The 27,872-nt window shown below is 34.5% G+C and overlaps 1 protein-coding gene across 1 annotated transcript in view; it reads right to left on the minus strand.

Annotated features, from left to right (window-relative positions):
* Positions 1-2,546: 2,546 nt before the first annotated feature.
* The window catches only part of inpp5l (inositol polyphosphate-5-phosphatase L), a 33,730-nt gene continuing 8,404 nt past the window's right edge, over positions 2,547-27,872 (minus strand). Inside the window, exons 2-16 of the mRNA XM_067395272.1 lie at positions 22,324-22,365; positions 21,423-21,523; positions 20,565-20,652; positions 15,265-15,328; positions 13,840-13,943; positions 12,992-13,044; positions 12,565-12,684; positions 12,195-12,279; positions 12,015-12,110; positions 10,756-10,830; positions 10,581-10,654; positions 9,390-9,501; positions 9,099-9,167; positions 8,925-8,984; positions 2,547-4,139 (exon numbers count right to left, since the gene is read on the minus strand). Coding sequence (XP_067251373.1) covers positions 8,943-8,984; positions 9,099-9,167; positions 9,390-9,501; positions 10,581-10,654; positions 10,756-10,830; positions 12,015-12,110; positions 12,195-12,279; positions 12,565-12,684; positions 12,992-13,044; positions 13,840-13,943; positions 15,265-15,328; positions 20,565-20,652; positions 21,423-21,523; positions 22,324-22,365 — 1,125 coding nt within the window. The 3' untranslated portion in view covers positions 2,547-4,139; positions 8,925-8,942. The remainder of the gene's footprint in view (positions 4,140-8,924; positions 8,985-9,098; positions 9,168-9,389; positions 9,502-10,580; positions 10,655-10,755; positions 10,831-12,014; positions 12,111-12,194; positions 12,280-12,564; positions 12,685-12,991; positions 13,045-13,839; positions 13,944-15,264; positions 15,329-20,564; positions 20,653-21,422; positions 21,524-22,323; positions 22,366-27,872) is intronic.

The following is a 27,872-nucleotide window of genomic DNA, read 5'->3' on the forward strand; positions in this document are numbered from 1 at the left end:
TCTAAAATGCATATAATCTAATGTATATGATCTGTAAATTAATTATGAAGGAAATGCACAATAAATTGCTGTTTTGAATGTTGAGTTTGTCTTGTTATTTTGAAAATCACAATCTCTTTTCAAAACCATAAAGCTATGTTTAGTTAATAATCTTTTAAAGAGGTTAAAATAACTTTTCAGCATGCTATATGATGCACATTATGAAAGGAATGAAATCTTAAGAATGTTAACTTATGTTTTAAGGAAATTCCTGAGCTTAACTTGTAAAAAAAAAAAGGCTGAACTGTCAATAAATGTAAAACTTACTCTGATAATTCTACAGCAAATCAACAGGCATTGGTTATAGTGGTCATTGTCAGTTTGATGAATCTCATTTAACTAATGGCTCCTTTGAGATCAGTTGTCTACAGGGAGACATTAGTCAGATCTCAGATCCTTTAATCTAAATCTAAAGAGCAGATGGCGGGAGGGTGATTGTGTCTTGTTGAGCATCTGCTTGTTGTTATGGACGTCTTAACTGCACACCTCAATTAAAGGGTCTTATAATGATAATGACTTTGGATTGATCAATTAATGTGAACTGAGTCAATGTGAAACAATTGACCTAACAGTCATCAATGGATCTTGTCAGTGATGCTAATTTTAGCACCTGTTGAAATATTTCAAATATCGAGAAACTCATTGGCTGCGTCCGAATGCTTAAAAATGCTGCCTTCGGAGGATGCATTCCAAGGTAGGAAGGCATCAGGCAGGTCCGAATCCAATGGTACCTCTCTTGAGATACCTTCATCTGCTTGATTTTTGAAAGAAGCATAGATGTATCCTTAGCTGCCTTTAATATCCCACAATCCTGTGCTTTCCATTCTGTAAGAATTGCGCTAAAAAATAAAGATGGCATCTGAAAGTTGCAGTTGGTGGTCAGTTTCTGTGTAAATGTACGTTTTTGACCAATGTTTCCCACTTTGGATGTCATTCAAGAAATTACTACTGTAGTAATTAACTATTTGCTTAATAGCTTAAAATGCATTACATTTGCCTGACCCTAGTAGGTAAGGTTTTTTTTGTTTTTGTTTAACAAAAGCAGCTTAAAATGCAGCTTTGCCATCAGAGAAATACATCATACTTTGAAATATATATTAAAATAGAAAACTGTTATTTTAATGGCAATACTATTTCACAATATTACTGTTTTTTAGCATAAGAGACTTTCAAAAACATTAATCTAACAGACGAAAACTTTTGAACGGTAGTGTGTGTTCATAAAATATTACTGAAATAAATACATTTGTTTTCTATAATCTACATTGCAATTAATAGAATTAATAAATAATTTCAATATTTTAGTTTGAACAGTGTTACTATTTCTTTACCCAATTTAAATATTCTGTTATGCATCTATAGGCTAAAAAAACAACAACAAAAAACAAAAAAACAATACAACTTATCAGTTGATGAGTATACATTTTATTAGGAAATAAGACATAACATAAGAAAAACATTCATTGGTGCTGCAGAAGATATAGTACAGTAAGAGGGTCTTTAGACCGTTTCAGGCCAGTCCAACATTCGGCAGCACATTAGGTACGACTAGAGTAAATGCACTGCAACTATTTTACTGCATTTTACATCTGTTACAAGAGATCTACCAAACACAAGGTCTGTCAAAAGTCATAAAATGGAAAGGAAAAAAAAGGAAATAACATAATATTTGGCACGGTATCAAGCATCGTGTACATCTTCAATCACTTAAGATAGTTTTCTCCTCATGCAATTTTTAGACTGTTTAAAGGGATAGTTCACCCAGAAATAAAATGCTGTCATCATTTACTTTTAAGTGGTTCTAAACCTGTATGATTTTCTTTGTTCTGTTGAACACAAAAGAAGATACTTTGAAGAATGTTGGTAGCCAAAGAGTTATTGGTGCCCATAAAAAAATACTATGGAAGTCAACGGGGACAATTTAACAACATTTTTCAAAATATCTTCTTTTGTGTTCAGCAGAAGAAAGAAACTCATACAATTTGAGGGTGAGTAAATGACAGATTTTTTTATTTTTGGGTAAACTTTCCATTGAAGTAAGATTTATGCATGTGTTTACTCTGAACAACCTATAATTTCCTAATGGCAAATGTTCCTATCGACAAGTTTCCCCCTGGCCCAGCAGTCACCATTTATCTTAAACTTTTCACCATACCACTATCCATCTTCTGGATAGACACTATATAATAATATATAATATATTTTTCAATGGTTCTGGGGTGAATCCATGACAATGCCTCAAACAAAGTCTATTTTTTAATAAAAAAAAGAAGAAGAAAAGTGAAAGTGACACAAAAAGTAGAAATAACTTAAAGGTTAACATAAAAGAAGCAATGTGACTGATTTCACAATTGCTACGAGAGAAAAATCCCTTTTATTACTGACTATGAATGCTCACATCACTGCAAAGTAAAATACTTCCCCAAAACGAGTGCAAACATGAATGGCTACATACACGTGTAACTTAGCATGCTAATAACAGTGCACATAAATCTCAAGAGACTGTAGTGTTTGTATTTATCTGTAAAATCTCAAATGCTAAACGACATCGATGCCGTACCTACAGCGACTCCGTGGCCTCCTATTGAACCACGGTTTGAAGCGATGCCCCCGAGAACAGTAAATTATGTTGACCATACCATGAATCAACTTCAACAAGTCCATTATTGACAGGTGGGCTGTACGATTTAACCCTCACACGTAAATTATGCGTGGGGGTGTTCAAATTATATTGATTTAATCAATAAATTCAGATTTGGTTCTGTCATTTCTGGACATAATCGCGTGTAGAGATTGTTTGTTTGATATTTGAAATGAAGAACATGTTGCTGGGACATTTAAAGGGATATTTTACTATAAAAGTGTGTCAACTTCAATCTTGCATATTGTCGGTTTGATTATTAATACATTATTTCTGAGCATCAGTTACGTAGCCCTACGTATTTACAATTTAAAGTCATTACATAAAACAACGCATAAAGTAATTTACCACACAGAATCTTACTATATGAAACGTGGTCATTACGACAAGCTTTAAACAGATTTAACGCTGGACCAACACCAATAAAAACTATAAAGAGCTGTTAAAACTTTATGAAATAATACAAAATACCCAAGATCCAACGCAATTAAACAACAAACACATCTCGGAATGCTACGCTCCACATTAGCATTCACCATTGCACTAGTGCTCTAATTAAAAGTCTGGGGGCTTCCAGGCCAGGGCACGATGGTTGGGATTTCCATAATTCACAAGTGCTAATGGCTTTATAACTCGTCCCTTGCTGTCCTGTACATATTCTATTGATCCGCAAGTCTGACTAACAACCCCGCAGAGACAATGACTGAAGTTGAAGACACGCTGACGGCCGTAAATGCTGAGGTGAGTGTAAATGCAAAAACAGAAGATTATGAATCCATACTTGCACATGCAGAAAGTATAAGAACTGAAAAGCAACTAGCTGAAAGCTACAGTGTCAGCCCACACTTACTCGACGCACATGCACGCAGATGATGAATGTCAATGCAAAGAGATTCCGGAGTGAAACAGCAACCAAAGCTTGTGCGTCGCAGCAGCTTGCGTTTGGGTGTGATATTTTCAGCATACTAGTACTTGTATTCACATCCTTACAAAGAGTAAAAGCAAACAAATGGAGCTGTAATTTTTAAAGCATGCCATTGTAATTCGCATGAGTTTACATACTCTATGCAAAGTCTTAAGCTTAGTTGTTTGTAAAAAGTCAGGAATTGATAGCTTTGAGAACTGCCTTTGTGTTCTTTCTCTTGGTCCTTCTTGATTTTGTCCTTTTTTTCTTTGTTCAGACATTTCTGAAGTCACGCTGAACATACCTGAAGTCTTTGTTAAATGTGCATCATGATGAAAGTAAAACTAGGAGAACATAGCTTTCAGAAAATGAACAGTTCCTGTCCTTTACATTGTGTGCCCACTTGAGTTTGCCAGGAGATTTCAGAGGTCCTGTAGGGGTTTCTCATTGTCTTGGTGTGTGAGAGTGAGTGTGTACTTGTTGTAGAGTCCTGGCATGATCAGAAGAGATGACCACAGATTAACCTCTAGGTACACGTCAACAGCACAGGAAGTCCTGATAAAGAGAGAGAAGGAGTGTTTATCAACTAGAAAAAATGACTTATGAAAACATATTAATCTTGCACATGACAACTTTGTGACTTATTTTTTTTGGTTTATGGGTATTTGACATTAAATATTTTTTGGAATTACTAAAGGATAAAAGGATTAAAAACCACTCTAATAACATGTTTCCATTAAATGAACAAAAAATATAGTGTAGGAAAAGTGTAAACAGTGCAAACAGAAGGAATGAAATTGGGTTTATGAATGGGTTGAAATGGGTTTATGAATGTATAATAATTAAACAAAAAAATGTGTATATTGAAATGTATAATATTGCTGAGAAGTTAGTTTTAAAGGGGATGTCATTTTGTCTTTTTAAACATTGTATTATACTGTATTTCATTCCATTTTATTTTGATCCATTTTAAATAAAACTGTTCTTTTACCTTTCTTATTCATTGTTCTTAAATAATTTAAAATGGCCTTTTATAATGTTTGCACTTTTTCACAATTCTCTCTCCTTATTATGCCAATGTAAAGCACTTTGAATAATCAGTGAGTATGAAATATATGGTATCACAATTTGTGCACAGTTTTGTATTGCTTGGTATTGGCTGGTATTGACATTGACTTGTGTACAGTACTGTACTGAATATGCAAATGTTTGGTAACACTTAAATTTAGGATCCAATTCTCACTATTAACTAGTTGCTTATTAGCATGCATATTACTAGGATATGGCTGTTTATTAGTACTTATAAAGCACATATTAATGCCTTATTCTGCATGACATTATTCTATCCCTTAAAGGGTTAGTTCACCCAAAAATTAAAATTCTGTCATTTATTACTTACCCTCATGCTGTTCCACACCCGTAAGACCTTCGTTAATATTCGGAACACAAATTAAGATATTCGTTGGCTCAGTGAGGCCTTCATAGGGAGCAATGACATTTCCTCTCTCAAGATACATAAAGGTACTAAAAACATATTTAAATCAGTTCATGTGAGTACAGTGGTTCAATATTAATATTATTAAGTGACGAGAATATTTTTGGTGCGCCAAAAAAACAAAACAAAATAACGACTTATTTAGTGATGGCTGATTTCAAAACACTTCTTCAGGAAGCTTCAGAGCACAAGTGAATCAGTGAATCGAATCATGATTCGGATCTCGTGTCAAACAGCCAAACAGCTGAAATCACGTGACTTTGGAGCTCCAAACCGCTGATTCGACACGCTGATTCATTATGCTCCGATTTTTCCTGAAGCATTGTTTTGAAATCGGCCATCACTAAATAAGTCGTTATTTTGTTTTTTTTTGGCGCACCAAAAATATTCTCGTCGCATTATAATATTAATATTGAGCCACTGTACTCACATGAACTGATTTAAATATGTTTTAGTACCTTTATGGATCTTGAGAGAGGAAATGTCATTGCTCCCTATGCAGGCCTCACGGAGCCATCTGATTTCAACTAACTAACTGATTAACAAAGCTCTTACGGGTGTGGAACGGCATAAGGGTAAGTAATAAATGACAGAATTTTCATTTTTGGGTGAACTAACCCTTTAATACTGCCCATACCTAAACTTAACCACCGCACTAACTATTTGCAGTAATTAGGAGTTTGTTGAGGCAAAAATCATAGTTAAAAGTTAGTTAACAGTGAGACTTGGACCCAAATCTAAAGTGTGACCAAATGTTTTTAGCAATATCTTTGTTTCCACTCATTTAACTTCGTATCTGTCATTTCTACATTCAAAGTGGTCCAAATAGTGTAACTATTTTAACTATAGTGTAACTATAGTGTAACCAATTCTTTGATTTAAGAACCAATACTTAAATTCATAATTTAAGTCTATTTGCAGACTAAATGACATGATACAGCTGCAGTGGTAAACCCATCTAAACACTAGACAAGCGTAACCTATAGAACACACATAAAACTGGCAGCAAAACAAAATAACTGCCCTAAAAATGCCAATATGGGACAACAATGCAGAACAGATTGTGTTCTGTGTATCTGTAATTAATGAACACTGGTGCTTTTATGGTTCAGTGCGAGGAATTGCTTGCATAGGCTTAAGAGACAGAGAATCCAACAGACATAGATCAGGAGACGAGCAGCGGGACCCGTCTTCCATCATGCAGCACTGAGGTGCTTAATCTCGGCTCAGCGTCACAGTAAACGAGGGCCGAGGGGCTGCTAATGGCTTCTCAGGGAATATCAGAACAGAACTCTTGAGTGGACTGACGGACATTCTGCTAAATATGGAAATGGGAGATGTGTACTTGGGTGGTTGACAAATAACGTGGGCATTAACCTTTTTTCATCATGAAGATGTTATGCCCTCTTTGTTTTTGGGGTCTAGTAGGTTTTCATGCTTGAATGTTCAAAAAACATTATTTTGTGACATATTTTACATTGTTGCAGCACCTCTTTTCCCAAACTGTCACCAATGCTCTGTTTAGTTCCGGTCTCTAAAAAGCGCAATGTGCTCTGATTGGTTGGCTGGACCAGTGTGTTGTGATTGGTCAACCCCTTTGAGCGTGTTTTGCAAATGTCATGCACCTTTCCATAACCGTGAGTTTCAACACACTACTCACATGACTCAACCAGTCCTTGCCCCCTTTTTTCGTATATGCCTTGGGCGGGAATTATTTAAATGAGAAATAATTGAGCTTTTGTTACCTATCAAAGTCATTTTAATCAGGGTTTTTTTTTTTTTTAGATATAGTTGTGCGGTATGATGAATATATGCGTAAAAGTACAAACATTCCATGTTTACTCAAAGAATATAAAGACATGCATAATATAAAATGAGATGCATGATACTTTTTCAAAAAATTACAACTATGCTGTTTAATATAGTTTAAATTGAAGTTCATCATGTCACACTGCATTTAATCCTTAACATAACAAATAAAGTTAATTCTATTGGTGCCCATTTTTTGTTTGTTTACATTTTGAGGAAATTCCTGAAATTATATATATATATATATATATATATATATATATATATATATATATATATATATATATATATTAGGGCTGGGCAAGTTAACGCGTTTTTATCGCGTTAACGCATTAATTAATTAATGCCGACAATTAGTTTATCGCGCGTCAACGTACTTTTTATTTTGAAAGTCCGTTGCTCACTGCGTTTGAATACACATAGATAGACTACAACCGAATACAACACAAACCATGGGTCACAGGAGGGGTGGGATGTTTATCGGTAGGCTACTGGCTGCTTGGGATGAGCGTCATCACAAGTCTCAACCAATGAAAGCATTTGTTGTGTGTCTAGAGAGCTACAGCGCGAAAAATAAAATATCTGGTGCGGACAGAAAAATGGAAAAAGGTACCCACTGCTTACCACTCAATAAAAGAATCACATTGCTAAGTGTTTTTGAACGTTTTGATTTCATTTGGTTTAATAATTAACATTACCTTTGCGAGTCTGACTCTCACTGCGCTCGTGAATTAGCAGAACTTGACGGGGACATTCAAATGCTTAACAAAACGCTTCATGTGACCAACAATTCTGTACATGTTTATTAAAGCATACTGTGTGGATATACACAAATGAGCCCAAAATATGAATGCAACACGTTTATATCTTAAACGGTTTCCTCTCATGTCATCTCAAGAAAACGCTTAATGCACTTAGACTGATATTAAAGATACCAAATTCTATTTACAAATAAAGCACATGCAGAAAAACGGATGACACCAAAATATAAACTTTCAGTATCACTTTTTAATAAATTTTATAAATTTTCTTCATAACGGTTTTATAAAGGTAGCTTAGTGTGGTTGTCATTTGTTAAAATAAATATAAAAATACAGTGTGTTCGTGTCCATCTGTCTGCTGAATTTGACCCATAATCTCTGATTCTCCTCATCTATGATCATGGAAAAGGGGAATTACAATGACAACAGTTGTAGGCCTACTCAATATGCTAGTTTAAGCATCATTTAAACGTTTCCAACAAATAAATGAATCGACTTTTCTCAGTGTGTTAATTACATAGATTTATTTGGATATTCATACGATGATATTCATACGATGGCTGAAGCAGCAGTGAGCGTCCAGCGTGCGACACGGTAAACAGATCAACACTGTAAACGAAATCCTACAAAACTTCAGTGAAAAAATAAATAAAATGATCATGCGATGCGATAAAATAGCTTCTATTCCATGCAAACGATACCATTAAAAATGTTAACGTTCCACTTAATGGGAGAAACAAAACAAAAAGTAAGCAAGAATCCGTATTAATTTCAGTACGAAGGCGACACTGTCAAAATGGCGGCTCCACTCCGGCATGCAACGAGGTGTGACGTTGGTTCGTATTCTTTTTTGCACTTTTGTTCATACAGCAGTACTTTGAAAGAATAAAATTACGCAATATACTACTTTTGATTTCATTATAGAATTTTGCGAAAAAATCATGCGATTAATCGCGATTAAAATATTTAATCGTTGCCCAGCACTAATATATATATATATATATATATATATATATATATATATATATATATATATATATATATATATATATATATATATATATCAAAAATAGAACTGCATTAAATGCCAATATAGTTTTATTGTATTTATTTACACAATACTGGTATATTGTATTGTCCATATTATTTGAAAATATTAGAAAAAAACAACAACCTGAAAATCTGATTTTATGATCAGAAGCAAAATCTTGGTTGTTTCAGTTCAAGCTACAAAAGCAGCAAAAACAACACAAACAAACTAATGAAAAGTCTCACCTTTTGACTCTCCTAGTGTCAATGTAAAATTGTCTTCAGTGGAAAAAACAGGAAAACAGGCTGGAGACAAGACAAAAACATAACCAATAATAAGGAAAATGTTATCATATATTCATCCATCAGCATTCGTTAAAACATTTTAATGAAGATGGGATGTTTGAGAGATCTGATCACCTTGTGGTCTCCCATGCAGATGTTGGAGCCCAGTGTGTTATAAACAACAGCACTCTCACCCTCTTCCCTCTGCAGACAACAATAAATCAACAAATTAAGCAATACAAGTCGCTGTTCTTTCAACTCAAACGTGCATATTGCATATTCTATCCAATAACCAAATGATTATTGATTTAATCATATGGATGTGTATAATAACATATTCAATTATGGTGTAAATAAAATAAGTTCAAAATATGTTTTAAAAAAATCACTAAGATAAAAATAAAAGTTACACAAACGTAAACCTACCTGGTGAATGATGTCTCTCGCGTTGTGGGACATTAGGATGCGGTCACACCATGCCGGGCATCGTGTGTTCATGTACTGTGTAGGTTTAGTGTAGTCTTCACTGTATGGGTAACTGAAACATTAAAAACATACATGCAGAACTCAGACAAGAAAATTACACGGTTTTGGACTGTCAGTATTCTACAGACTTTAGTACTAACCCCAATTTAACTTATGTGTCTATATTTTGTAATTAATTCTGAACACCTTGATTAGCTTATTTGAGTGTGCTTGGTTAGAGCTAAACTAAAGAAAGGGTTAGAGCTAAAGAAAAAGATAGGTTAAATTGGGTAACGCATTACAAGTAACATGTTAGGTAATCAGATTACTTTTTTCAAGTAACAAGAAGCGTAGTACTTTTAAATCTACACCACATTACCAAGTTACTTTTTCAAGTAAAGTTACTTTGTTTTCCCATTTATTAATTGACAGTTCCCCTGCCTCCATATTGAAAGAAATCTAGAGTAAGTGCAGAGGCGTTGTGCGCGCAGTGTAAACATGATGGTTCATGATGGTTCAACAATCAAGTCCAGCCCAGGAGAGAAAAAGCCAGGTGAGAAAAAGTAATGCAAAATTAATGTAATGCATTATTTTCCTTAGAAAAGTAACTAAGTAATGCAATCAGCTACTTTTTTGGTAAGTAATGCAATATTGTAACAAATTACTTTTAAAAGTAACTTTCCACAATATTGGTTTTTAGTGTCACATGATCCTTCAGGAATTATTCTAATATGCTGATTTAGTGCTCAAGAAACATTTCTTATTTTATCAAAGTTGAAAACAGTTGTGCTGCTTAACATTTTTTTGGAAAACATCATTCTTTTTTATGGATTATTTGATGAATAAGAAAGTTTGAACTCCATTTGAAATGGAAATCTTTTCTTGCCTTATTAAATTAAAAGTAATAATTTCTTCCAAAAAAACTGAAAACTTTTGAATGATAGTATTCAAAAGTAATGTATTTCTGTAAAAAACAAAAAACAAAAATTAATCATGAAAATATATATATTATTGGTTAATATTTTGGCCTTGCGGAAAAGAAATGTCTTTCAGAAGCAAAGCAGAGTCCGATATTATGCTTTGATTTTTACCTTTGGAACATTGTGCACTTTACATTTTCAGGTGTTTTACAATACTTTTAAAGCTGCTCACCTAGGAGGAAACCGGATATCCTCCTCTGTGATGACGTCGTGGAATGCAGCGATCTCCTTATCATACTTCAGCAGCTGAAAGACAGAAAAATACATAAGTTCAGACATATTCCTAGTGATATACTCTTTTGATTAAATTATAGTCAATGTCTTATTTATTAAAAAGAAGTTCAGACCTCTTTTCCGTTGTTTTCTCTGAACACAGCCTGGTGCAAATAAGCAAATAACTTGGTCTCTATATGAAGGAGGACCTAGTGATGGAGTGGTAAAAAGAAGGACAGAAAGAAAAAATGAAATATTGAAAAGAAAGCAAAGGAACAAAACATGAGTAAAGAAAAAATAAACACCAGGAAAGACAAAGAGTAAAGACAAAGGTGAAAAGAGAAGGACAGAGGTTAATGCAGGGCATAAAAAACTAGCAAAGAACGGAGAGTAACTCCAACTTTGCTGGCACAAAAAATGAAGCACAGGTCTGCAGGAGTGATCTAAATGCAAGCTCGCATTTTCAGGACTGGCAAGAAGTCAATATCAACCCTCCAAAAACCATAAATCTGGCTGGACAGTGTACTGGATATGTCTGAGCGCACACAAAAAGAAAAAATTAATCATCTCCTGGATGCAAAGTCAGAGCCTTTAACATGTTTACAAAACCTCAATAAAGCAAGTGTCACTGCAGATTTGCTGGTGGCTCTGTAATTCTGCATACTGGTGAATTCAGAACAAAATCAAAGCATAAAAAATAATAATAAAAATAAGGCATTTTGAATTGAAAAACACATTTGCTGCTATTGAGGTGGGATACGGGTAAAGTTAGGGAAAGCTTTGGTGGTATGGGTAGGTTTAAGGATGTGTTAAGGTGTAAGGGATGGGTCAATAGTGTACTTATAAATGTTATTACAGATGTAATTACATGCAGGTGTTTTTAAAATATAAGTACAATGTAAAAACATGTATGTACACAATAAGTGCATTGTATCAAATGATTAATTTAAATGTAAGTACATAGCAGTCAAGGTCACTTAATATAAAGTGGGTCCAAAAACTGTAATATTGTGAAATATTATTACAATTTAATATAACTTTTTCAGCATTTTCAGAATTTTCAGCAGCCGTTACTCCAGTCTTCAGTGTCACATGCTCATTCAGAAATCATTCTATATGCTGATTTGGTGCTAAAGAATAATTTCTTAGTATTACCATTGTTGAAAACCAACAATTAATGGAATGTGTAAATGGCCCATACATTTACCTCAGACAGACTTGTAAAACCACTTTTGTAATGTCTACTGAATAACTGAATCTTCATTTGTAGGTTTTTCTCAGAAAATATTGATATATGCAAATGTTTGTGGTTAATTTGATTAAATAATCAGCATATCATACCCCTAATTCAATATCTGTTTTCATCAAAACAGATTTAAAAATAAATAATCACCTTGTGGTCATTGTCTTTCTCTTCACAAATTATTTTTTCTACCTCGTTGCTACTGTCTTTTTTTACCGTCTGGATATCAGCCGACATGGAGAGGTTCTGTACACAAACAAATACACATATTAATCTTTATATAATTTATGTGTGTATGTGTTCTGTGTTTAATATATCAGTCAGATCTACCTGTACTAGACTGAGTGTGTCAAGGCGGAAATTGAAATCCCCAAACAGGAAGAAGGGAAGAGGACTGTAGCTGTTATCTGCTACCCTGCAAGACAAGAAAAAGAGTTTGATATGGGACCATAAACCACATTAGACTCAGTCTTTTCTGCTGAAAGACAACATGACACAGCATTTAACTGAGATGCATTTCTGTGTGTAAGAGAAAATTGAGCTTGAAATAGTATGATGAGTAAATTACTATGATATAGGTTACTATTATTTCTCCCCACCAATTTCATGTTGTCATTGCATCCATTGTCATTTTTATAACTTGAATTTATTAACACAAACTCATGTGAATAATTCAAGTGAATATTTCCAAAGCACAAACCTGTTGATGACGTATCTGAGAGCTTTCTTGCGGTTTGCGGAATACACTGACGGACTAGCGTTGCAGGCTATGAGGTTGGAGGCATCGTGAAACAGGTGAACGTTCACCAGGTCCAAACCCCTGTACACACACACACAGATAAACACAAGATATATTATATGTGACTGATGTGGGACATTAGCTGATAGGATGGAGTTCACAGGCTCCCTTCATTTATCACTCAGTCTTCAGGTTCCTGTACTCCTCTATTATACTGCTGCCATGCGTCTGCTATTAATGTGCTTCTGATGACACACTATTCCACTAACACACAGCTAACACAACGTGTTTGCTTTGAGATGAAGCCAAAAACACACACACAATAGACTATAAAGAAAATTATGAGGGACATCTCGAAATGTGAAGAAGAGTGTGTATGATAACATACTGGTTGTGAATGATCCATCGTGTCCTCATGTAGCCTTTTCTGGACCACTTGAACTGTAATAAAATGTACACACACATATGCATGCATATTAAATTTAAGGAGGCATTTATATATTTTATAGACAGATATATTCTTGTACAGATTTGATATATTCATATATATATATATACAGAGTATGAGTCCCAGTACTTTTTTGTACTCGCCAATAAATATATTTTAGTAATGCTGTAATTTTCAAGCAGAAAAACTATTTTTTGGTTTTTTTATTATTTTAATGAAACAGTCAATTTTATGTTAAAATTTTAGTAAATTTTAAGTGTAACAAAATCACATTTTTGGTCTTTGATGTCCATTTAGAATCACACCGCACACAAAGATGAACAATATGTCATACAAAACTGTTATGTTTATTATTTAACTTTAATTTTAATTACCAGAAATTTACATTTTGCATACAACTGTATGATGTTCCCCTCATTATAAAATATGTAGCATACTGTACGTTAAAAATTGTGACAACTAAAAAAATAACATAATTTGGACCATTTTTACAGCATGATGGGAAGATGAGTAATTATTTCACATTATTACATGGCATGAATATGTTAATCTTAAAGTATCGTTCATAGTTCTGCTTCCAGCATTTCTTTGTATTTCAAGGTTTATATAACAAATGCTCTATGCACTGTATGAAAACATTTAAGCAATACAAAAGTGTAAATTAAACTGGTGCATCTCTAAAATGTAGTCAAAACAGAAGTGTGTGACACATTGGGACTCTGAAGTGAAGAGAAATTCACTAAAATTTTACCAAAAAAAAAAAAAAAAAACCCACTACACACTCTTACATCAGGCCAGAAGTTCTTGGGGAATTTCTCTTTTTCCATGGTAGCCACTCCTTCCAGGGAGCCCACGTACTTGTTATGGCCTAAGACAGCTTTAAACTCCTTCACTACAAGGAGGAGGAATAAACAAACAAGACATATTGTAAGAAAAACATGCAAATGCAAAATCAATATACTAATGTTAAAGTTGTCATGCCGCTGTAGGCTGTGAGAGCAGGATCTATGAGACACTGATTTGATAGGGCACCAAATTCATTGGTCCGCTCATCTTAATGGCTCTTCTATTAGTCCTCTTCTTGAGGGCTTATTCATGAGATGCTGTGACTAGAACAGATGAAGGCTAGTGAAAAAAGCTTATGAGGTTAAATCCTGTTCTATCAGAGACACTAACCAAATGAGTCAAAGGAGAACATTTATTTCTGTTGTGTTGGTTGGAAATTTATCTCTCTGCTAATAGCATTAAATGTCTTGTTTTTGTTTTGTTTTTTTGACCATTAAGATTATGTGTGAATTTCACTGAAATCTATTTAAAATTTGTAAAAAAAAATTGTGAATACATATTTCACATGTTGTACCATTTAACCCACTTCATTACATAATTTCCTGGAAATATTTCATCACACAAACATTTTATTAAACATTTACAGAGATACTAATAATATAAAGTATATGTGAACATACCATGTTGAGAAGCAACACTGTTCCTCAACCGAATACTATGAATTCACCTAAATTTTGAACTTTTGAATACTCAATGTAACGTTTTTTTCTTCATGTTATTCATTTATGTTATCTTCAAGAGTGATTCTCATTAGTTTTGCTTGACTGTAGCTCTGTCATTTTCTGTCAGTTAATACAATGATTTTATAAGCATAAATTAAAGGCAGTTTTGAAAATAAGTTAATAAATAAATTAGAAAATATACTTTTTGTTCGTCATATTATACCATATTATATATATATTTATTTATTTTTATTTTTTTTGGGATGTCATAAAAATACTGTCACAATGCAAAAATCTTAATAGCCCTAAAAAAAATATAATAATAATAATTTCCTATTTCACAGCTCTCCTAAATACTGAATTCTGTTAATGCGTGGCATTCAATGTTCAAATATTTCTGAATAAATCGCAGCTCATCCACAGGTAATAATGTATGACCAACTGACCACTCCATGACTGCTAAAATATTTTTACTCAAATGTTTCCTGTCCATTTATTGATTTATTTACTAAAAAGACATGTAATAAGCAGGATGATGCACAATCAGCTAGTCATTATCGCAAAATAAACCCACCAATAAAACATGGTGATCAGGATTATGCAATGACCTGGACTTGTTCTTGACAGGTTTCATGAAATTCAACCATAATATTTTATAGTAATAATAAATACTTTATAGTACGTTTATCAAAATAAAGCTCTTACCATTGAAGTCATATTGTTGGATATTTTTCAGTGACTTGTGGATGAAATACATGCTTCCCAGAGCCTAAAATCAAATAAGTCAATCAGTCAAGCAAACAATCATACATGATTTCAGGTGATCTTCTGATGGAAACCCTAACAATATCCTGAGTGGATACTGGGCTAATGACCTGACAGCTTTAAGTCATGCACAAGCAGGGGTTAATGGAGATCTCCAATGTCTGAAGAGCTGCTTTGATTTTAGATGATGTTGATGATGTACTCACATCATAATCATTAAACCCTGACTTTTAAGACTCTGTTACAGTCGATTTCCTTCTGTCTGTAAAACAAAACTATCTGACTTGCCCATAGTTTTGGCACCAATAAAACACATAGATATGCCCATGCAATTCTCCACTCACAAACCTCACACACGCACACACCTCCCGCGTCTTTTCTGGCAGCACGCTGAATGAATTTAATGTACTAGCTGCTTGCTCCAGCGAGCGCACATCAATCCAGTCCCTCAGAGATCAATACGGACAGAAAATTAAAACAATCACACAGGGATTAAACACAGGGCCCTGCTGTTGGCCCAACACAAGCCCCACGGATGGCAGAGAAAAATGACCTGCCGTTGAGAGATGTTTTGACATGAAGCAAGCCACACCATAAACACACACACAGTCATGTTTTCTTCAAAATATCCATCCCAGGAGAAAGAAATAAGTCTTGTGTGAGAAATTATGCTTTTTTAATATGACAGTGCTTTCTAAATGACCAGTCTTGAGAGACTGGACATTACAACAGGCACATGTGCTGCTACCCTAGTACAACAGCTCCGGCGGGTACAAGAAGTAGGGGAGAGATACGGGAAATTGGACTGGGAATTGACACAGAATAGATTAACCTTTTTTTTTTGAGTTTGCCTGTTTTGAATTGTATATGTTCTTTTGATTTTAATTTTTTAAAAGAAATTAATACTTTTATTTCATCATTTAATTCATCAAAATTTACAGTAATTTATGTTACAAAAGATTTCGAACAAACGCAGTTCTTTTGAACCTTCTATTAAAGGATTAACCACTTTCAAATAAAATTTTCTTGAAAATTTACTCACCCCCATGTCATCCAAAATGTTCATGTCTTTCTTTCTTCAGTCGAAAAGAAATGAAGGTTTTTGATGAAAACATTCCAGGATTATTCTCCTTATAGTGGACTTCAGTGGACTCCAAACGGTTGAAGGTCAAAATTAGTTTCAGTGCAGCATCAAAGGGCTTTAAACGATACCAGACGAGGAATAAGGGTCTTATCTAGCGAAACGATTGGTCATCTTCGAAAAAAATACAACAGTATATGCTTTATAAACACAAATGATCATCTTCCAAGTGGTTCCACCAAAACCGCACTTTCAAATTGTTCAAAAAGCGTACGCTTTATGTCCTACGCCTTCCCTATTCAACTTACGGAACGAACGCAGCGGCAGTTCTATTTTTTTCGTAAGTGCGGTTTTGGCGAACCACATGGAAGGCGATCATTTGTTTATATAAAGCATATACGTTTACATTTTCTTTAAAAATGACCAATTGTTTCACTAGATAAGACCCTTATTCCTCGTCTGGTATTGTTTAAAGCCCTTTGAAGCTGCACTGAAACTGTAATTTTGACCTTCAACCATTTGGGCTCCACTGAAGTCCACTATATGGAGAATAATCCTGGAAAGTTTTCATCAAAAATCTTCATTTCTTTTCGACTGAAGAAAAAACGACATGAACATCTTGGATGACATGAGGGTGAGTAAATTATCAGGAACATTTTATTTGAAAGTGAACTAATCCTTTAAAGGTGCCCAAGAATGCTTTTTCACAAGATGTAATATAAGTCTAAAGGTGTCTCCTGAATGTGTCTGTGAAGTTTCAGCTCAAAATACCCCATAGATTTTTTTAACTGCCTATTTTGGGGCATCATTAACTATACACTGATTTTGGCAGCGCGCCGCCCCTTTAAATTGCGTGCTCCCTGCCACACGAGCTCTCGACTATATTACAGTGCATTTCCAAAGTTCACACAGCTAATATAAACCTCAAATGGATCTTTACAAGATGTTTGTCATGCATGCTGTATGCATGCTTCGAATTATGTGAGTAAAGTATTTATTTTGATGTTTAAACTTGATTCTGAATGAGTTTGAGGCTATCCTTTGTGGCTAACGGCTAATGCTACACTGTTGGAGAGATTTATAAAGAATGAAGTTGTGTTTATGAATTATACAGACTGCAAGTGTTTAATAATGAAAATAGTGACGCTCTTGTCTCCGTGAATACAGTAAGAAACGATGGTAACTTTAACCACATTTAACAGTACATTAGCAACATGCTAATGAAACATTTAGAAAGACAATTTACAAATATCACTAAAAATATTATGCTATCATGGATCATGTCAGTTATTATTGCTCCATCTCCATCTTTGGCTTACCTTGTCTGTGCACAGATCCAGACGTTAATACTGCCTTTCCTTGTCTAATGCCTTGAACATGGGCTGGCATATATGCAAATATTGGGGGCATACATATTAATGATCCCGACTGTTACGTAACAGTCGGTGTTATGTTGAGATCCGCGTGTTTTCCGGAAGTGTTTTAAACAAATGAGATTTATATAAGAAGGAGGAAGCAATGGAGTTTGAAACTCATATGTCTTTTCCATGTACTGAACTCTTGTTATTTAACTATGCCAATATAAATTCAATTTTTGATTCTAGGGCACCTTTAAAGCATCCTGTATCACGTTTTCCACAAAATATTAACCAGCACAACTGTTTTCAGCATTGATAATGATAAGAAATGTTTCCTAAGCACCAAATCAGCATATTAGAATAATTTCTGAAGGATCATGTGAAACTGAAGACTGGAGTAATGACTGCTGGAAATTCAGCTTTGCCATCACAGGCATAAATTACATTTTAAAAAATATTAAAAGAGAAAACATAGTAATAATATTTCACAATATCACTGTTTTACTGTATTTTGAACAAATAAATGCAGCCTTGGTGAGCAAAAGACTTCTTTGGAAAACATTAAAAATCTTACCAACCCCAAACTTTTGATCAGTAGTGTATTTGTTTTGTAAGCCATGAGCAAAGACCACAAACTTCAAATTACATAATACCAGATTTCAATTCTTTAGCACTTCGAGGCTAAAGAACTAAAAGCCAATATATTGTATTGCTGTAAAGTATCATACCGTTGACAAAGATTGACTGTATTTTAAATACCACTGGGGAAAAAATGGGTCTGTTTGAAAAGCAAATAACTGTGTGATGGCATAAAATAATCAAATCTTGCTAAAATTTTGCAGCTTTTTATAATGAAGGTTCTCATTGCAGTGCATGAACTCTTAAACACACTCTCTCACATACACACACACAGCCATCAGGTGTGTTAACACCCACCTTCATTCTCATTTGTCTCACATCATCTGTATTGATTTGTAATTAGTTTTCGGAGGGTTGTGAATCATCGCTTGACTGGGAAGAGAGTGTGTGTGTAAATGCGGAGAGCGTCTGGCACACTCATCGTACAAATGGTGTTTAGATAAAAAAATCACTTTTAAGTCAATAAATTTTTATTAAACGCTGCACTGGCCTGATTGATGAAGATAGGTGTAAAGCTGCAAGTGTGCTGATCTCTCTTTAAGTGTGTGTGTGTGTGGGGATGGGGGTTCTCGTTGAAACAGGCTCATGTGATGAGCCAAATTTTTTGATTCGTGTGCATCTATGACATTTCTATATTTGACATACATTTATAATTTGGGAACAAAAACTGAAGCAGTTGCAGGAAAGGGTCCACGTACGGAAAAACTCACCTGCATCAACAATACAAATACACACTCACTCACTCACTCACTCACACACACACACACACACATTCAGTTTATTTATCATGTTCAGATGAGAGGGGCCTAATCAATAGTTTTAATCTGGAGTTAAACGTATTGACTCGGTCTGCTGCCTGGCCACTCCCGCACATTAACCCAGTCCATCAAGGTACAGACCAAACACATTGTGTACAAACACACAGACAGCACCTCTCACCTGGGTGGGCTGAGGGTTAATACCCTGCCAAACACCAGCAACTTCTCTCTTTTCACAGATTTTACTACATTACTTAGAGAAATGAAAGAGGTGCCCCTGGGCTCTGTCTTGGGTCCGTCACTATTGTTAGACAGCAACTGACCACTAATTACTTACTTATAAGAGGTCTTTGTAATTTTGTTTAAAGATGCTATGTGTAACCTTTTTTGAAATTTTTTTTTTTTTTTTTTTTCAAAATTCAAACATTTTCTGCTTGTTTGCAGATTTAAGTTTGATTTTGAATTTTCGTTTTCAATACGGTCACAGACTTTTGGACTCCACTGTGTATGTTCCATTTTAAATAACTTAAAATTTTAAAATTTGTTGTAGCACTTTAAGCAGTTAAAATCAATTCAAGGGTGTTGAAATTATATTTTTTTTTTTTTTTTTTTTTTTCAGAAAACGGACTGATCCTGCTCTTGAGTTCAATTGACTGAATGATCTGGTCACAGCAGCTAACAGCTTACTGCGGGGAACAATCAGTTAAAAACTGTCTGTTCCTCACAAAAACTATTGAATGGCTTCAGGATACTTGTGATATAGTGCATAAATCACATCCACCTTATTTTGCAAAGTATAAGTAAGCTATTTTCTGTGAATGAGCAAGACTCCCAATTCATTAGCCACTATAGGTACGAAAAACAAAGTGCAGTAAACTGTAAAACTACAGTGTTTATGTTTACGATAAGCAATTAACTGTTTTTGTACAGCTAACATAACCAGAAGCAAATGACAACGGAAGCCTCGCACATTCAAGTTACAAAGGCAAAACCTGCTGTTACATTAAAAATGAGGTGGATAGACTACTACTATTGTGTTTTTACCCCTTTTGCACAGTGAAAGCCCCTGTCCTCATTCACTTCCATTATAGGGAAAATAATAAATGAGTAAATGATGACAAAATTCTAATTTTTAAGTGGACAGTCACTTTAAATGTGAAGCAGTGCTGTGAGTATAGATACGAATAGCACAAGAATAACAAGTTGAAAAAGGTAAGTATTGGAAGACCAATCTTAAAATGGATATAGAGCTCCATCTAGTGGACATACAAACCAACCACAGCACTGATGTTGCAAGAGATAGCACATTAAGTCATTGCGTGACAGTTAAATGTGTTTCCCTTGAACTAAACCACTAAGGAAACAAGTAAAAATGACAGATATTGCAACAACCGTATCACTCACCGTGAAACTGTCCACAGCCTTGAAATGACTGTCTACATAGACACAGACTCTGTCAAAGTCTGCCATCTCAGAGCTGGACTCTATGGTCCTATAATCAGAAAGAAAGAAAGAATAAAAACAAGAATTTTTGCATATATATAAAAAATAGAAACAATAATGGTAATTTGTAATTTGGTATCAATCTGTTCAATACATTGCTGTCACATCACCCAAAAAGTACTGAAAAATAATGCTACTATCACATTATTTGGATATTTCAGGACATGCAACATTGCAGTCATATATATATATATTTTTTAAATACATCAGAGTACCATGTAATAAATACCATGGTATATAAACATGGTAGGGCTGCAACGATTAATCGCGATTAATCGTTTGCAAAATAAAAGTCTGTGTTTACATAATATATATGTGTGTTCTGTGTATAATAATTATGTATATATAAATACACACACATTCATGTATATATTTAAGAAAATTGTTATATTTATATATAAAATATTTATGTTTATATGTAATATAAAAAATATATATATTTATAATACATGCATATATTTCTAAACTTTATACCTGTATGTGTGTGTATTTATATATATATATATATATATATATATATATATATATATATATATATATATATATATATACATATATATATAATTATTATACACAGAACACACACATATATATTACGTAAACACAGACCTTTATTTTGCAAACGATTAATCGCGATTAATCGTTGCAGCCCTAAAACATGGTAATCAGTGGTTTGATACTGACATTGTACAATTATACTGCCACAGTACTTTTTAATAAGGTTACTAATTTATAGCGCACAATTTGCCACATCCTCACCAGAAAAAGTTCTCTGCATGGCCCATGTTCACCATATAGTCCTTTCCACCAACTTCCTGAAAGTGCAGGGCGACGAAGCGTGGCTTGTACATGTGGACCGTCTAAGATGATAACATTTACATTAGACATACAATTCATTCACTAGTGTGTTTATCAGCTGTTGCATCACTGAATCCATTAAATCATGAGAATAATATAATAACATGGATTTTTTTTTAAATAAAAAAAACTGTAGCTACTGTACTCTATCTTCTCCGATCATGTAGACTAGAACAACTCCTAATCCCAGAAGGACTAACCATTGTGTAACAACATTGTGCTGTTCATGTCAGTCTGATCTTGGTTTGTGTGGCTCATTTTTCAAGACAAATATACAGTATATAAATATATTGTTTTGAGCCAAGTGTATTTTAAATGCAACTTCCCAAAAAAATTGATTGCAATTCTTTGATAATTAAGCTGTACAAATAATGTTACCAGGCAAAAAGCAGACGCAAACAATTCAAGTGTAAGGTAAGATTTTGTATGCATTAGATGCAGAGATTTTCTAGCAGGAAAATCATTAAATCTGTGATTCAGCTTCTTTTTGCTCACAACATGACAACAGCAGATAACATAACATGATTTTATGGTGTACCAAAGACAGGTTGTATAAATGAGACAAACACCTTTAGGTTTACAGTGCCCGTTAAACAGAGTAAAGTTCACTCTGCAAAGGTGTGTGTGTGTTTATAGCAGGTTTGAACAGATGGAGAGCTCTGACAAAGAAATGTCAGTGTGACTATTAGAACAGTAAAGAGCATGTTAAAAAAGCTTGTGTTTAGTTTTTCTACTACGCTACATTGAGCAGCATCAGATGTGTGTGTTTGAATGAGAGACACGTGAAAGGCGTCAAACTCACCGTGAAGAATTCTCGCAGCCAGTCTCCTTCAATCTCACCCACCTGAGGAAAACAACCAGATTTCCCTGTTAGAGCACTTTTATAATACTGTAATAACATGGTCAGGTAATAACCTCTGCTTTAAGTTTTGAATTTCATTGTGGATTACATTTACTGGGTGATGGCTTTCAATTCAGAGCATTTAAATAGCTGAGATTGTTTGAGTGCTTTGATTGTGTCATTACAGGCAATTCTGCCACTGAAGGTCTTTATCAGACCATTTAGAGGCATTTTGAATATGTCCAGTAATAACAAATGCTATTTTAGTTCTCTAGACAAACAGACAAACAGACAGACTAGAGGTGTGTTTTGCACTTTGCACATTTACTTTGTATTTTGCAGCTGAATTTTAATTGATAATAAAACAATAAAGCAGCTGTATAGCGATATATATCATGAAGAGTCTGAATGTTGTCACCCATACATGGGGTGAAAGTACATTACATCTCTCCCATTAGATTATCAAGTTACTTTTACTCCTTTACCAAACTGGACAATAATAAATGCATACAATAACAAATATATTACAAAGATGATTGTATATGCAGTCAACATATGCTGCCGACAGAACAGATGTCTACCACCATCCTAAAACTCAAAGAATTTAAGCTATTGTGTGTTTTAGAAAGCAAACACAAAGATTATGAACAAAGTAAAACATTAACATTAAAAAACTGCATGAATAATTTAATAACTGAAGACTAAAACCATTTAAAAAAGAGAGTGTGTGCGTGTGTATTGCGGAAAATGTTTGTTAAACGGTTATCTTTAGATATCAATCTATGAAAAGTAAAGGTACTGTTTCTGAAACAATATCATAAACAATATGTCACAGGCTCAATTCTAAGACTACACTGCGCTTCAAATTATTATGCAAGTGACATATCAGTACGATTTCAGTAGAATAAACATTCAGATTTTAGTTTTTTTAAGAAAATGTTTGTTTGTTCATTTATCCATTTCTTTTTAGATAACTGGTATCAATCTCAGATAAAATAATTTGCCAGATCTATGGAAACCCTACTTCGAGGTTGTTCCACATTATTAAGCAAGTCACAGTTCTCATGCAATATGGGGAGGAAGAAAGATCTTTCTGAAGATGAAAAGTATGAAATGGTGCAATGTTGTGCAAAAGGCATGAAAACAACTAATATTGTGTGGAAACTGAATGGAGATTTTCAAATTAGCATAAGATTTGTGATTTAGAGAACAGCAGAACTCGGTCAGATAAAGGCTTATTAATGACAGTTCCTGTCAAAAAAATGATTTGTATTAAAATGGCAGCTATAAAAAAAGTGTTGAGCAGCAAACAGGTATTTGAAGCTGCTGGTGTCTCTGGAGTCTCAAGAAGATGGGAGTTGTGCGTAAAGATGCATTTTAGCCAACACTAACCAAACCTCACTAAGAGAAACATTTACAGTGGGTGTAGAAATACATTTTCAAACAGTTTTATTGCTGTGGGGTTTTTTTGCAGCATGGGATAGTGCATAGTGCATTGTATTTCAGCCGAAAGTCTGATTGTGCAAGACTATAGTTTGAAGCAGTATCCAGAAAATGAAGCAGTGCATACAGTATGTGTATACTCGCATCTGAAGATCTGTGACCTGCCACTGCAGGTCATGCATAGCAGAAATGCCTTGAATTTGGGCGAGTATGCAAAGGAATTAAGATTAACTTCACAAAGCCGCCAGCCATGTAGCTCTAAAACATGATATGGGTTCAGGAAGGAGCTTAGAAATTTCATTTATGAAGGTTGACACTGAGAACTAGGTTCTATGACATATTTCAGACGTGTAATATCTTGTACTACTCTTACAGGTTTTTCAAGCACTCCCCTTTTAAAAACTGGTAATGTAATGTTTGCTGACACTCTTAGCTTAATTTGTGTTCCGAAGATGAACGAAGGTCTTACAGGTGTGGAACGACATGAGGGTGAGTAATTAATGACAGAATTTTCATTTTTGGGTGAACTAAGCCTTTAATAGGGCTGTGTATTGCCAAGAATCTGGCGATACAATATGTATCACGATACAGGGGTTACGATACGATATATATAGTGATATATTGCGATATTGTAAGAAAGGCGATATATTACGGTATTTCTTTTTTTTTTCTTTTTTTTTTTTTAGAAAGATCTAATTTTAGAAAAAACAATCATAAAGAACACACTCATTTGCATTTATATCACTAATCACTATTTTGTGCAATCTAAGTAAAGGGAAAATAGTAAAGTGACTGCAGGATTCTTTATGTGTATATGTTTTAAAGGTTCACAGTATAGCAGTTTTTAATTTCTAAACTATTTAACAACAGAAAGTGCATACTCTGTAAAGTTTGCTTTAAAGCAGTCTATTGTATAAAGTGCTATTTAAAGTACTGAACTGCAGAGCTGGTGCAACCATATCCACATCACTATGATCAGATGCTTTCTTTCTGCTGCCACCGCTGTCAATTTTGTTGTGTGTTTATTTTGTTACTGAGAGGAAAACGTACAGTACATATCACATATTCTATCGAAACGCTTCTCAGGAGCGCGGATGGTGTTGGGATGTTAAGCGAGCTCTCAGATTAAATGCGCTTCCTGAGTATTTGGATTTTAACATGGCCTATTTTGCAAACAAAATGACTCTTGTCAATTTCCTTAGTGGCTTCTTTATAGCTGAACTTCAGCTCTGTATATCGAGGGAGCGGAATAATTCTATCATCTTGTGAGCTGGGTTTGCCAACACTAACACTAGCGATGCACGCACCTTCACCTTGCTCTTCTCCGGCTCCGCGTGATTTAAACCGAACACAAAGTAATGAATCTTGGATGTAAATAAATAAATATATAAATATCGATACAGTATTTTTGAGAATCGATACAGTATCGCCAAACATAATATCGCGATATTCACATGTGGGTCATCAATAAAGCTGCATACTGAATTTGGTCCTCCAATTTCATTACACTAAGCCATGGTAAGCAGTTTTTCCCACACTAAGTGTTTTAGAATGTCCCCAACACACTTTCACAAGCATCGCCATCGCATGCTCATGCTAAATTCATCAAGAGTCAACAAGCTGAGGGCGAGACATGCCAGTGCAGATCACTCGTCTCTCTAGCCACCTTTTCCTGACAAGCCTACTGCGTTTTGAAATATGGGAGGCACTTCCGGTTTGGGGAACTTCCATTCAAAAAGACTGAAACAAATCATTTCAAATACTAAGGTTACGCTACAAATAATCCAAAACATGAGCCTGATGGACTTGTTCTCAAGCCACTTCTTTCTTGGTTGTCTTTGCAATTTGGGCAGGGGCATTGTCACATTTCATTGAACATTTCATTCGTCTTTAGATAACTTTTCAATTGTGGGAACCAAGCAAGCCATTCTGCAATATTCTCCTGTACTCCAAAGTATTAAATGACTTTTTACAGTGAAGCAGCTCACCAATCCCAGCAGGTAAAAAGGCTCCCTACAAAATTAAACCTCTTCCTCCATCCTTCATTGTGGTAGAGATGCATTTATTATTATATTTCTCAGCAGAGAAATTTTCAATGACGCCACTCTGGAGCATCATGACGCCACTCAATGAGCATCATGTTTCATTGTGATTCATCACACCACACACAATTGCTGAACCACTCTGAATCAAACTTCCCATATTCTGCCAAAATCTTCATTCTGTCTTTAATGTTTTTCTGAGACAGCAACAGCTTTTTAACTAGCGCATTTGCTTGAACTTAGCTAATTTCCTGACCTGTAATTTGTGGTTAAGACTATTAAAAGTTTAGTGTTTAGCCATTTTGGGGCTTGGCCCAAATTTTTTTTTTTTCTCTCTCTTTTTTTTTTTTTTTTTTTTTTCCTAGGAGTGAACACAATTTTTAAACTACTCAAAAAAAAGTACAATATTGATTAAAAATTTAACTTAATTACAGTAACATGAGCATTTGTAATTCGTTACATCACAGCTCTGCTCAGGGATTTAGTAAAATAAATAGTTTTTAAAAAAACAAAACAAAACAAAAAACAGCCACAGAATGACAATGTTGCACAACATTTTTAAAGATATCTGTATCTACTTCCTAATAACACTGGTTGCTACAAAACAGACTAGTTTTATCAGTGTCACAGATATGTGCCCCTGTGGTCTGCTATATTATAACCACAAGCGTGAAATTCACTTCAGTCCTCCTGTCAATTTAACAAAGAATTGTAAGGTACAGGACTTTTCAAAGTAAATTTGAGAATTGTGAAAGAGGGCAGACCACTGCCAGTCTATCTGCAGGTTGTGTAAATCATACTGCTATATGTATTGCACAGTTTCTTTTGTTTTTGTGTCTCTTTCATGCAATTATCACTAAAAAAGTAAAAAAACAAAGACCACTCCCTTCCACAGCCTGTCAAGCATGCAGTGAAACCAGGTCAAGAGAATTTTACTGCACAGCCGGCGAAAGAACGGATGGAACAGCACACCCTCATTGATTGTAGTGAATTTGACAGGGCCTAGAAATAGAATTGCATCTGATGCAATTTACAAACGTTACTTTGATCTTATAAAGACCTTTTATGGACTGCCATTCACCGTTTTTGTTTTCTAAGTTCCACTGAATTTGAAGGGTGGGGAGGCCAATGGAAACTTCCTTCATTTTATCTCTCAAGAGGATTTCCCAAATTTGCAATGCATCATTTCCTGTTGCCTGCTCCAGAGGCGCTTACAGTCGACTTAAAATAGCATAGAACTAAGTTCATTGAATTAGAGTACTTTTAAATGGCAGGTAAACACTACAGGGTCTTCAGGGGACACTATCAGAGGGAAAGAATGCTTTAACCAGCTCTGATGAAGTGTTGATAAGGAGTTCATCAGATATGGTTGCACCTAGGCATTCGGTTATTCCATCACAAGACTGCATGACTGTATGATTTGATCTGACATACTCATTCAACTCTCTAAAAGAAGTCGTCAGTTTTCAAAAAATGATCACTCATTGCTGAAACACTCATTGCATAACAAAAAGATGTTAACAAAGAGTCTTCAGCCACAAACATACTTCACGCAAGTATGAAAAAACAAAATTGTTGTCAACAGGGCAAGATGCCATAAATGTATTGACTTGTTTAGCAAGATTCTCAGCAAACTATTGCTCCAGCAATGACAGGACAAGATAATACAAGAATATAGTTTATGGAAACATACTATAGAGTCTATGATGTGTGTCATGAATTCGCTGTCATACATTTCCTGATACATTTTTTGATCAAATTTGAGATCTGATATGTATTGGAACAAACAATAGGCTATTTTTTTGTGTAAATTTTACAATAAAGCATCAAGAAATGTTTAGATTTAAATTCTGCATAAACAACACAAGGTTTATTTTTAGCAACATGAAGGGTGTGTTCAGCACTGTAACAATTTTACGCTAATGCTAATAAAATAATGATTTAATATTTCAATATTTTGATATATTATAAAATTACATTAGTAAAGTACAATTTTAAGTAGATATCATGGTGATATTTGCTGAC

This window comes from Chanodichthys erythropterus, chromosome 9 (assembly GCF_024489055.1).
Source record: "Chanodichthys erythropterus isolate Z2021 chromosome 9, ASM2448905v1, whole genome shotgun sequence".
Taxonomy (NCBI): domain Eukaryota; kingdom Metazoa; phylum Chordata; class Actinopteri; order Cypriniformes; family Xenocyprididae; genus Chanodichthys; species Chanodichthys erythropterus.